The sequence below is a fragment of the Chinchilla lanigera genome, unplaced genomic scaffold (genome assembly GCF_000276665.1).
Source record: "Chinchilla lanigera isolate Chin_1 unplaced genomic scaffold, ChiLan1.0 scaffold00043, whole genome shotgun sequence".
Lineage (NCBI taxonomy): Eukaryota > Metazoa > Chordata > Mammalia > Rodentia > Chinchillidae > Chinchilla > Chinchilla lanigera.
This window is the reverse complement of record NW_004955444.1, coordinates 11,845,509-11,858,821: the sequence shown is the minus strand read 5'-3', so window position 1 is coordinate 11,858,821 and position 13,313 is coordinate 11,845,509. Positions and strand designations below refer to the sequence as shown.

Sequence of the window (13,313 nt, the reverse complement as noted above, 5' to 3'; positions counted from 1 at the left end):
TTTATTGTTGGGTGGTTTTCCATACTATGAATGTACTATAGTTTGCTTAAGTATTTGTCTGTTGACAGGTACCTGGGTTGTTTCCAGTTTTTGGTTATTATAAATAAAGCTCTATAAACATTTGTGTACAGGTTTTTGAGTGAACAGAAGTTTTAATTTCTCTAGGATAAATGCCAATAGTGTAATTGCTGGGTCATATGGTAGTTGCTTGTCTAATTTTAAAAGAGATTGCCAACTGTTTTTATGAGTAGCTCCACCATTTTACATTCTTACCCACAATATATGAATGATTTAGTTTCCCACATCCTCCCCAGGGTCTGGGAGCCATAGATGTGTATATTTACCTATACATCTATAGAAATATATGTATTTCTATATTTAATTAATTTTAGCCATTCTGGTAACTGTGTAGTGATAGCTAATCATGGATTTAATTTGAATTTCCCTAATGACATCTTTTTTGCACATGCTTATTTGCCATCTGTATATATATATGTATATATATATTTTTGTGAACTATCTCATTTCTCTTACTCATTTTCTAATTAGATTGATTTTTTTACTGTCAAGTTTTGAGTTTATATGTTCCAAATATGAGTCCTTTTTTAGATATGTGGTTTGCATATATTTTCTCTCAGTCTGTAGCATGTCTTTTTCATTCTCTTAACAAGGTCTTTCATAGGCAAAACTTTTAAATTTTGATTAAGTTTGATGATAAGCAATTTGCTAAGTTTTCTTTTTATGGAACATATTTTTAGTGTGAAGTCTAAGGACTTTTTTTAGCCTTACGTCCTGAAGATGTTCTCCTATCCTTTTATTCCTTAAAAGTGTTATAGTTTTTCATTTAAGTGCCAGCACTGTTTTGAATTAATTTTTATTTAAAATATGAGACTTGGGAATTCTTTTGCCTGTATGTGTCCAATACTTATAGCACCATTTATTGAACAGGCTGTCTTTCCTTCTCTGAACTGTTTTTGTACCACTAGCAAAAATCTGTTGGGAATATTTTTATGAATCAGTTTTTCAGTTCTTTAATCTGTTCCATTTATCTACATCTATCCCTTCACCAATACTAAATACTCCTGATTATGGTATTTGACATGGTTTGATATTGGGTAGAATGAATCTTGCTTCTTTATTTTCAAAATAGTTTCAGCTCTCTACTTCCTTTGTCTTCTCATATAAATGATAAAGTAATCTCATCTGTATCTACAAAAAATCTTCCTCAAAGTTTGAAACAAATTGTGTTAAATCTGTATAATACTTTGGTGAGAACTGACTTTTAAATTGGTTTTATTTGTACATGTTTGCAGTATATAATGACTACATTCCTTGTGGAGATTGGTACATGTATACAGTACATCTTAATTCTCTTTTTCACCCCCCCGGACTCCCTCTTCTCCCTCCATTTCTTGGTCACCTTCCCTTTTACAAAAGACCTGTCTCCCTTTTTCTATTATCTTTTATTCTGCTCTTTATTTATATTTAGTGTTTCTCACATAAGAGAAACCATGTGATATTCACCTTTTGTGTCTGATTTACTTCATTTATTATTATGGTCTCTAGCTGGATCCATTTTCCTACAAATGACTCAAGTAGTAATTCTCTGTTGGGTGTAAATGCCACATGTTCTTTATCCATTGATCTGTTGATGGACAAATGGACTTTTCCCAAGATTTAGCTATTATGAGTTGTGCTGTTATAAACATAGATATGCAAGCATCACTGCAATATGACATCATTAACTCTTCTTGGATGATACCTATAAGGGGTGTCTAGGTTGCGTGGAATTTCTACTTTCACTTTTTTGAGGAATCTCCATACTGATTTCCCTAATGGTTGTACTAATTTACATTCCCAGCAACAGTACAAAAGGGTTCATTTCCCCCCATATCCTCATCAACAGTGGTTATCATTATTATTATTATTATTAATTTTAGTTAAGTTTATTGGGGAAATTTAGATATACAAAATGATCACATTCATTATAGGAAACTTGTACCTGAACATGATATATCTTAGTACTTCCCTTTCCCCCCACTCCTCTCCCCTCCTTTAAACTCTTCTTTCTGTCCGTATTTACAAAGCTTCACAGCCATTTTATATTTTTTTCCCTCATCCCCCAGTTCCTCTTTCCATTTGAAGAATTTCTTCCTATTTCATAGTATCTATTATTTCTTTTGCTTCTTATTTACACTTTCCACTTCTCACATCAGAGAAACAGAGCAATATTTATACATGTGTGTCCAATTTATTTCACTTAAGAGTATGGTCTCTAGGTGCATCTATTTAGCTATAAATGACTCAAAGATCCTTCTTTCTGGCTGAGTAGTATTTAATAGTATTAAAAAGCCACATCTGATAGGAAGCCTCACTGAGTAGCCTGGGAGTGGGGGTGAGACCCTGCACTCCACGTCCTGCTGCCATTGCAGGAATGACCCTGAGTCCCTGGAAACTTAGGAAGCCTTAATCAGTTGCCTGGGTGGGGTGAGATGCCATGCTCTGCCCAATGCCACCATTTCAGGAACAACCCTGAGTCCCAGGAAACATAGGGAGCTTTGGTGAGCTTCCCAGGAGGGGTGAGATTGCATGCCCTGCCTCCCGCCATCATCATGGGAGTGACCCTGAGTCTCAGGAAACCTAGGGAGCTTCAAAAATGACAAAACAAAGGAGCAAAATGCAATCTCAGACCTCCACCCCACACAGAACAAGGGGAAAGAATTAATGAATCAAAGAGTTGGTTCTTTGAAAGAATAAATAAAATTGATAAAACCCTAGCCAACCTTATCGAAAAAAGAAAGAAAAAACTCAAATTCATGCAATAAGGAATGAAAAGGGTGAAATCACTACAGATCCTATAGAAATTCAGAAGATCATCAATACTTACTTTGAAAATCTTTATTCCCATAGGATGGAAAACACAGAAGAAATGGACAGATTCCTAGATACATATGAATTACCAAAGTTGAATCAAGAAGATATAAAAATCCTAAATAACTCAATATCAGTCAATGAAATTGAAGATGTGATTAAAAACTACAAACAAAGAAAAGCCCAGGTCCTGATGGATTCACAGCTGAATTCTACAAGAAATTCAGCGAAGACTTAATGCCAATTCTTCTCAAACTCTTGAATTTAAAAGGGAAGGAATTCTTCCTAACTCACTCCTGGAGGCAAGTATTACATTGATACTAAAACCAGACAAAGACCCAATCAAAGAAGAAAACTATGATCCAAACTCCCTCATGAAGATAGATGCAAAAATTCTTAATAAAATACTAGCTAATAGCATGAAGCAAATCATCAAGAAGATTATACACCACGACCAAGTGGGATTCATCCCAGTAATACAGAGATGGTTCAATATATGCAAATCAATAAATGTAATACACCATATCAACAGAGCCACAGACAAGAATCATATGATCATCTCAGTAGATGCAGAAAAAGCTTTTGATAAAGTCCAACACTCATTCATGATAAAACCCTACAGAAAATTGGAATAGATGTACTTTACCTCAATTTGATAAAAAGCCATTTATGACAAACCAACAGCCAACATTATATCAAAAGGACAAAAACTGAAAGCTTTCACTTTAAAATCAGGAAGAAGATGAGGATGTCTACTGTTACCACTCCTATTCAACAAAGTTCTGGCAACATTAGCCAGAGCAATTAGACAAGAGAGAAATAAAAGGAATAAGAATAGGAAAGGGAAAAGTGAAATTATCATTATTCCCAGATGACATGATACTTTACATGGAAAACCTCAAAAACTCCACCAAAAGACACCTACAATTAATAAACAAATTCAGTAGCACAGCTACTGAAAGTCAACACTCAAAAATCAGTAGCATTCTTACACACAAGCAACAAACACACTGAGAGAGAAATTAAGGAAACCATACCTTTCACAATAGCATCCAAAAAATTAAAATATTTAGGAATCAGTCTAACAAAGTAAAAGATCTGTACAGTGAAAACTACAGTACTCTGCAAAAGCAGATCAAAGAGGATTTCTGAAAATGGATAGGAAAAACCTGCTCCTGCTTATGGATAGGAAAAACCAACATTATGAAAATAGTCACACTCCCATAATTTTTATATAGTCAATGTAATCCTGATGAAAATACCATTAGTATACGTCACAAATTTAGAGAAAACATTCCTAAAATTCATATGGAACCAGAAGAGACCCAGAATAACAAAAGCAATCCTGGGCAACAAAGGCAAGGCAGGAGGCATCACAATCCCTGACTTGAAATGATACTACAAAGCTACTGTGATAAAATCAGCATGGTATTGGCAAAAAAACAGACCTTAGGGTCAATGGACAGACTAGAGATACAGGTGCAACTACAAACACACTCAGCCACCTTACTTTTTTTATTTTAAAGGGAAAAATCCTAACAAAACAACAACAATGAAGACAAATACAAGAACAACACAGAAACAACAAAAACAATACAGGACCTCAAAATAAAATGATAGGAATTAACAATGGTTGCTACACTACATACTGTTATCTTCAACAAAGTTGCCCAGTCCACTAGATGTAAGAATGCAAGATTGGTCAAACAATCAAAGACAATGACAAGTAATAAAAAACAAAATTGGAAACGATACAGAGCTTCACCATACAAGATGGTAGGAATTCAACAATGATTCTTATACTTCGTATTGTTGTCTTCAAATCAGTCATTTTGATTACCAGATACAAGCATGCAAAATTGGTCAAGAGAAAAGAAAATTTTAAGCATTAGCTGTGCCTTTCAAGAAACCACAGACATCAGCCATACACCTATCCCAGCTCTCCTTGTATATACATATAATTTTGTTTTTCATTTTAAAGAGAGAAAAAAAAACCTACATGACAAAAACAAATACATAAGCAAAACAATCTAGAAACAATAAAATGATACAGAATTTCAAAGCAAGGTGATAAGATATTAACAATGGTTTTTATATTACATAATTCTATCTTCAGAATGTTTGCTCAGATAACCAGATATAGGCATGTAAGATTGATCAAACAATTACACACTAACTGTTCCTTTCAATAAACTAAAGAAATTAGTAGTACAATTATCTTAGCTATCTTGTGTACATACATATGTATACTTTCTCTTCCTTCTTTCTTCTTCCTCTCCCCTCCTTCATCCCAGTTGCTCTTTCGTATTTGAGCAGTTTCTTTCCCTTTCACAATATCTGTTGTACCCTTCAGATTTTATTTGCTCTTTCAGGTTCTTATAGTAGGGGGGCAATGCGATGTTTATACATGTGAGTCTGATTTATTTCACTTATGAATATGGTCTCTAGTTGCATCCATTTACCTATAAAAGCTTCTAATTTATCTTTCTTTATAGCTGAGTAACACTCCATTGTATAAAAATACCATATCTTTTTTATCCAATCCTTAGTTGATGGACATTTGGATTGTTTCTAAGATTTAGCTATTAGAAATTGCGCTGCTATAAACATGGGTGCACATATATCGCTGTGGTATGATGTTTTCGGTTCTTTTGGAAAAATACCCAGGAGGGGAATAGCTAGGTTGAATGGGACCTCTAATCCTAGTTTACCGAAGAATCTCCATATTGATTTCCACAATGGTTGCGCCAGTCTACACTCCCACCAACAGTGGAGAAGAGTTCCTTTCACCCCACACCTTTGCCAACATTTGTTATTGGTTGATTTCTTGATGATAGCCATTCTTTCTGGGGTGAGATGGAATCTCAGTGTTGTCCTAATTTGAAGAAGCTGCCCCCAAGAAGCAAGGAGAGAGGGAGGGAGAGGGAGAGAAATAGCAGAGACACAACTTGAAGTGGACGTTTTGTCACTGGTAGACAATGTATGGAGAGAATTCAAATCCATGTTAATTTTATCCCAGCAAGCCAGCAGTTGATTTATGGTAGGGTAGTGGACAATCTCAGTGAGCCTGCACATTTACTTCCCCTGAAGTTCTGGCTGGTTTCTGACCCTGAGGCTGGATCCAAACTCATTCAGCCAGTAGCAATTAGCCCACCTTCTGTGAGTTTGAACTCAGCTGGAGCCACTAGATTGAGCCAGCACTTTTGAGTTCTGAGCTCAGTTGTCTCCTCTCCAATATGGCTCCTGGCCAATCACCTTCTCCAGCTGGATGGGAGAATCCACGCCACTCACCAGTCAGTGTAATCCATGGTGTCCACTGTTCCATTGCACTGCCAAGTCTCTGTGGAGGCCTCTGGGTTCGCCAGCAGTCACTGTGTGTTTGCAGGTTTGAATCACGCCTCCAACACAGTGAATCCCAATACAAGGAGAAGGCACTGCTGGCCACTTCATCATTGAAGTTTCTGTCTTCACTCTCCCCATAGGCTTCATTTCTCATTTCTGATCCTTGCTGGGTCCAGGGGACCCCCTTCCCTCCTTCTGGTCTTCCTTGCATTGCTGTGTTCCAGTGTCTGGACACCAAATCTCAGAGAGGCTTTTTCTCTGCTGCTTACCACTCTGCCATCTTCCCACTGAACTTAGTAATTCTACAGATTCTTTTTCTGTAAATATTTTGGGATCTTCTATGTAGAATGGTACATCTTCTGTAAATGAGGGTAATTATATCTCTTTCCACTCCATACATCTTTTATTAATTTATTTTTTTTACTTGACTGCACTTACTAGAACTTTTAGTAGTATGTTAACTAAGAGAGATGGGTGTGTATATTCTTGTCTCATCCCTGAGTTTAGGGAGAAGGTATTCAGCTGTTCACTATTAAGTATAATGTTTGCTGTATGTTTTTGTAGATATTCTTTATAAAGTGAAAAAAAATTTCCTGTATTCCAATTTTTGTGAGTTTATGTCATCAATGTATGTTAAATTTTGTCAAATACTTTCTTTGCAACACTTGACAAGATTACATGATTATTCTTCTTTGGTTGTTCACATAGTGAATTTTATCAACTTTTGACATTGAACTGGCTTGTATCCCCAGAAAAAACCCCTTTGGTCATGGAGCATTTTAAAAATACATTTATAAATTCTATTTGCTAACATTTTAAGAGTTTCTTTATCTCATGAAAGATATTGATATGTAGCTTTCTTATTGTACTGTCTTTATCTGGGTTTGGTACAAGCTTCATAAAAGTCTGGAAGTGTTTTTCATCCATTTTCTTAGAAGGAGTGGTAAATTGATGTTCTCTTTTAAACATTTGGTAGAATTCTCCAGTGAAAAAGTAGGCCTTGATATTTCCTTCTTTGGGAAGTTAAAAATAATGAATCTAATATTATTAATAGTTATTGAGCTATTGAAACTATTTTGTAATTTCTGTTTTCCAACTAATTGATCCCTTTTGTCTAAGTTGTCGCTTCAAATGTGTAGAGTTATTAATAATATCTCCTTAGTATTCCTTTGACACCTGCAGGGTCTGTAGTGATAGTCTCTGTTTCATTACTGAGTTTGCTAATTTGCATCTTCTGTGTTTCTTTGACTCTCCTTCTAGATATCTGCCAATTCTCTTTATAGTTTAAAAGGACTAGCTTTTTGTTTCATTGATGTTTTTAAAATGTTATTCTATTTTCAATTTCAGGAATTTCTGCTCTTATTTATGTTACTGCATTCCCTTTGCTTGCTTTTGGTTTATTTTCCATGTTTTAAAGCTTTGATTGTTGTTTGGAGAAGTTTTTTTTTTGTCTAATGCATGCATGTAGTCTTTCTCAGCATTGTATTAGCCATGCCCCACAAATTTTGATTATATTTTTATTATCAACCAGTTCAATGTATTTTTAAATTTCCCGTGAAATTTTATATTTGACTCATAGATTATGTAGAAGAGTTTAATTTCCAAGTGCTTACATTTTTCCATTTCCACCCTTATTCCCCAAATATGAAATTTGTGTGGATGACTACTCATAAATCAGAGCAGTATGGACTTGGAGAGAGAAAACATAAAATCAATTATGTTTCTGCTGCTGATTTCCAGTTTGCTTTCACTGTGGATAGAGAACAGTCTGTACGATTTTAATTATATTTGTTGAAATCTGTTTTTCTGGCTTAGTAAATGGTTTTTCTTAGGTAGATGTTTAATTGGCAGGGGAAATAATACATGCTACTGTTGTTGGGGGGGATGTGCTATAAATATTTATTAGATCATTTTTGATAGCATTGTTATTTTATAATCTTGTTGGTTTCCTTTTTATTGTTATTTTTGCATGAGTTATTTAAAAATATCAATTTGCTGATGTTAGTAGAAGAGCTCATTTATTTAAGTGCTCATTATACGCTAAACATTCTCTTAAGTCTTTTATATTATTATATCATTCAGTCCTGCCAATAACCTAGTGCATTACATGTTCTTATTTTACTGAGGCTCAAAGAGGTTGAGCAGTTTCCCACCAAGATCACATGGTTAGTAAGAGACAGAGGTGGCATTCCAATGCAGAGTTGTCAGACTTCTGTGCTCATATAATCCCTATGCAACCTGCTGCTTTATCGATATTTTAGAAGGGTTGATAAGGTTCTTCCAGTTCACATTTGAGTAAGGATGCAAACATTATAGTTGTGACTATGGGAAAAGCCCATTGAAGTGTGGTAGGCAGCCTCAAAGGTGGTCCCAAATGATTTCTCTCTTTTTGTATTTAATCCCTTCCTCTAGAGCAGCGATGGTGAACCTTTTAGAACTTTCGATTTTAACAAACAGCTGGCTGTAGCATGCGTGCCATAGGTTTTCCACCAATGCTTTAGAGTATGACCTGGAGCTAGTGATTAAATTCTAATGGCAGAACATGACAAAAATGATAAGAGTCACTTCTGAGACTAGATTACAGAGAGCTCTTGGGGCTGCTTTCTCTTGTTTTCTCCTTCACTCGTGTGAAGCCAGGTGCCTTGATTTAAGCTGCCTAGGGAGAGGACCACATGACAGCAACTAACACCAGCCACATAAGTGAGCTTGAAAGCCCAATTCTTTCTCATGCCACATGTCTTCATGATTGAAGCTCCAACTGAGCATTTTGTCTGTAGCCTTGTGAGAGACCCTAGGTCAGAGGCACCAGCTGAGTTGCATCTGGATTGCTGACCCACAGAAACTGAAATAATAAATATTTCTTGTTTTACATTGTTGAGTGTCGGGAAAATGCACTCAATAAATAGAGAAAGAGTCAGCAAGAAGCCATATTTTTTTGTTTTCTGATGCAGTCCTTTTTCTTGAGGCTGAAACTCTAAGGGAAATGAGAGATGACAAGAACCACGGACAGATTGAGGTAAAAATGTAGAAAAAGATCTCTACTCATATAATTCTTATGAGCCTAAAAGAAGATAAATACAGCAAGCATTCATAGCATGTGTCAGCTGGGTGCAGTGTAGATATGGCATCCTATAGTCTCCTGGGCTCCAAGTGGGCAGAAGTTCCCTGATGTTCCCAGAGGGGACATGGAAAACAGAGAAGATGAGAGCTCAGAGCCAGACATAGGACTTCTGGATAAGAGGGAAGGTGATCCTGTGGTATGGAGCCCCTCCGGGATGAGCTACACTTGGAAGATGGAGGACTTAACTAAGGAACTGAGTGGGTGTGAAAGAGATGATATACCAATTCTTGGCTGCTTTAAGGTATTTAAATCTTTGGTATTCCTATTCTCCTCACCTCAATAATTCCACCAATGGAAAGGGAGGGTTCAAAACCAGATGAAAACTTTTTATTACAAGGCTGTAATGGGTAAATATTGACTTCCTCTGGTCACTGCTACCACATGGCTGTCATACTGTGGCAGCCGCATTGCTTTACAAAGACATTGGGGTAAGTGACCTTCAGGTTTCCATTTTTCTATTTCTGGTTTCTGGCTTAACCCAGATGGGAAATTTAAGTGGTAAAGTGGAGAGGCAAGTGGCAACCACAATCAGGTAGAGTGAAAGAGGGGTGTGGAGGGTACAGGAGGAGAGAAGTGGCTTGACTCATCTTCATGGAAGACAGCCTGTGGAGGAGAAAGGAGGGATAAGCCTCTCCTTATGTCCTTGTGGAAATGGAGCCTAATTCTAACTGATGCCTTAAAAATAATACCAGGGATTGAACCTAGGGCCTCATGGATAATACACCGAAGCTACACCCCCGGTGTCTTCTCATTAACAGACAAAACACTCAACACCCAAAATTAAAGAAGGAAAAGTTTATTTCAGCTCATAGGTTTTAGAGGTTTCAGTCTATAGTTGGCTGGTCCCAAGGCACAGCAACATGGCATGGGGCATCGCAGGAGAAAAACATACCATGGTATGGGAAGCAGAAGGCAGTGAGCAGCAAGGAGCAGCAAGGAGCAGCAAGGAGCAGCAGCAGCAGCAGCAGCAGCAGCAGCAGCAGCAGCAAGCTTTCCTTTACCTTTTATGTCAAACAGGCTGCAAACCTTTTGGGTGATGCCACCCACACTGAGGGTGGGGCTTTTGTCTTCAGTAAATACATTTAGCCACCTCCAGCTATGCTAATTCCAATCAGTGGACTAATTTAGTACTATACACCCTTAATCCCAGTATCACACACTCTATATCTAGCCAGCTCAGAAAAGCCTCACCTATGCTGACTGAAGTCTGACTGATGCTTCTTGCTTGTGATCCAAAATCAGCCGGTCTCAGGTAAAAGTCACTGTACATGTCCCTTCCTTTCTTTTGATTACATTGCATTCTTCTTTTCTTGGGAAATTTAGCTCAGGTTACAGGGCTACTATATACGGCTATACACATTGTGCTTTGCAAAAGCCTGGGTGGTACCATATATTCTATGAGTCGATTTGACAAATCATTGCCCAGAAATCTTTCCACATCATTACTACTGGATTGTTATATTTCCTATTCATTAATAAATAGTTGAATACCTCTTAAGTGCCAGGTATTGTTATATGCTAAGCATTTGTCAGTGAACATGATAGACAGAGTCTCTACCCTTGGAGTTGGTACAGGAATAAGACTGATGGTAACTTCATAAACAAGGTAAATTTAGATGTTATAAAGATGAGATTGCATATATCGGGGGTGAAGTAAAACTTTAGCTAGAATTTCTAAGAGATATATTCTTATGCCCTTTAATAATACCGAAGACCTTATATTCTATAAGCATGATAATTCAATGAGATTGCTAACTAGGTGGGTCCTGGTATTACCTCGGGTACTATATCTGGTCCCTGGACCATTACTCTTGAGTGCTGTTTCCTACCCTGATTCCCATCCACCACAAAGTGGGGAGCTCTGCTCCACTGTGCCCTTCTGCCATGATGTTCCTGATTTGGAGCCAGCTGATCCTGGACTGAAATCTCCTAAGACAAGTTAATTCTCTCTTCCTTTAGGTTGTGTATATTGGGTATTTTGGTCCTGTGATGAAAAATTGATCATTACAGTAAGCAACAGATGTTTTCTACTTAACTGTTTGTTTTATTTTTCTCCCTAAAATTAGAAATAGTAGATGTTACATTGCTATGTATCCATTGAATATTCGATACAATAGAATTAACAATTTCTTTACAGATTTTGCATTTGTCTTTAGCGGGATGAAATGGTGTTTTCGGAGAATGTGATTACTCAGTATTCTAAACTGAAAATTTTCTTATATGATACTCACAAAATTAAGAATATTTTTGTGGTGACAGAGAGAGACTTTGGAAATTATTATGGCTTATATCTAGATGTCCCTCCAAAACTTCATGTGCTCATAGGTGGAGTTTTTTGGAGGTGGTGGGATCTATGATGTGTGATGCTGGGATCAAGGATGTGATGCTGGTATTGATTCATGGTGTGATGTTAGAATTAGCACTGCCCCACTCTGGGTGTAAGTGCTACCTGCTCTAAGCTGGTAGTCTGGAGAGGATATAAGGAACAGAAAGAGGGTCGCTGCTTGTTACTTGCTGCCTTCTGCCTGGCATGAGTTGTTTCTTCTCTACGATGTCCCTCTGCTGTGCCACACTGCCTTGGAGCCAGCCATCTGTTATCTAAAGCCTCTACAAATGGTGAACTAAATATAATCTCCCCTCCTTTATCTTTGGGTGCTGGGTGTTTTGTCTCAGCAAGGAGAAAATAAGTAAGACACAAATTTAGTACATTTTAACACTTGTGAAGTATATTTTCTAAGACATAGGAGTTCTTTAAGTCACAAATCCCACTACAGCACATAATTCTCCCATACAACCCAGTTAAATATAATTGAAATATATTATATTTAATTGTTCTCTGTAAGCATAAGATTTAAAAAATGTGTAGGGTTATTCTTCTGGCTCAAAAACCTTCACTGCCTTATACTCCTTCACTTTCATTACTAGAACTAGTGGCTATTTTTCTTTTAAAACTTTTTGCTGTTGTTTTGTTTCCAAAACTATAAGTCAAGGTTAAAACCAAACCAAATAAAATCATAAAATCCATTACATTCCTGAAAGCATATAGAAAATAATCAGAACATACTAAGGTATTGGTCCATAACGTGAGCTCACTCTTAGGATAAGGACCCCTCTTAAAAACCTAGCTCCAAGGACACTTGATTCAAAAAAAAGTTTAGAAAACGAGAAGTCACTATGAGTCATCAACAGGTTGCCAAAAGAAAACTGAAATTGAGAATGTTAAATCCACAAATGCTAAAGATCTTTTGGTTTCCAAATTATACATTTATAGGAGGACATACTACAGCCATTTGTTCATCTCTTCACAGTTATAGCATATGTGAGATCACTCGGAGGAGGACGTTATAGAACTTTCTGAATTGCGTATACTATTAAGGAAATTAGAATGCCACAATTTGTATTTTTAGCCTTCTGCCATGTATCTAGTCCCGTGGCTATTTCCTAATTTGTTACAAATTCATAAAGGCTCTGAACCTCATCTTTTTTTCAAATAGAGCTGATAAAGCCAGCTTTGAAGGGCAGAAGTGAAGATAAGTTGAACCACAATTTTGGAAGTCTTCATGAACACGAAAGCAGCCAACACAATCAAGGTGTTGTTATCATTCAATTAGGTATCACTGGCTTCAAATTCGCACTTTGTTCCTTGGGCAGAATAAAAACAAATGGAACTACCGGTTAGCTGAAATGGACACTGCATGAAGGGTTTAACTTACTTCTCTTACAAACCACTGACAAAAGGCAGGCCCAATCCATTCTCTGGCATGAACACCACAGTCTATCCAGACAGCTCTTTTGTAGGCTCGTGATCTCCTGCCCAGCTGAAAACAAGAGTATTCATAATAACCAACACAGGCTTTTGTTGGATTCACTGACCAGCATAATTTAAGGAGATTTTAGCCTAATTTTTCACTGTAGTTTTGTTCATTAACTAACAAGATAAAGATAAAAAGATAAAGAGATATCTTATCTACTTTGAAGA

General features: G+C 36.8%; 1 protein-coding gene across 1 annotated transcript in view; it reads right to left on the bottom strand.

Annotated features, from left to right (window-relative positions):
* The window catches only part of Cpa6 (carboxypeptidase A6), a 297,452-nt gene that overhangs the window by 63,472 nt on the left and 220,667 nt on the right, over positions 1-13,313 (bottom strand). The window contains exon 6 of the mRNA XM_005392121.2: positions 13,048-13,152. Within this exon, the coding sequence (XP_005392178.1) occupies positions 13,048-13,152 (105 nt within the window). The remainder of the gene's footprint in view (positions 1-13,047; positions 13,153-13,313) is intronic.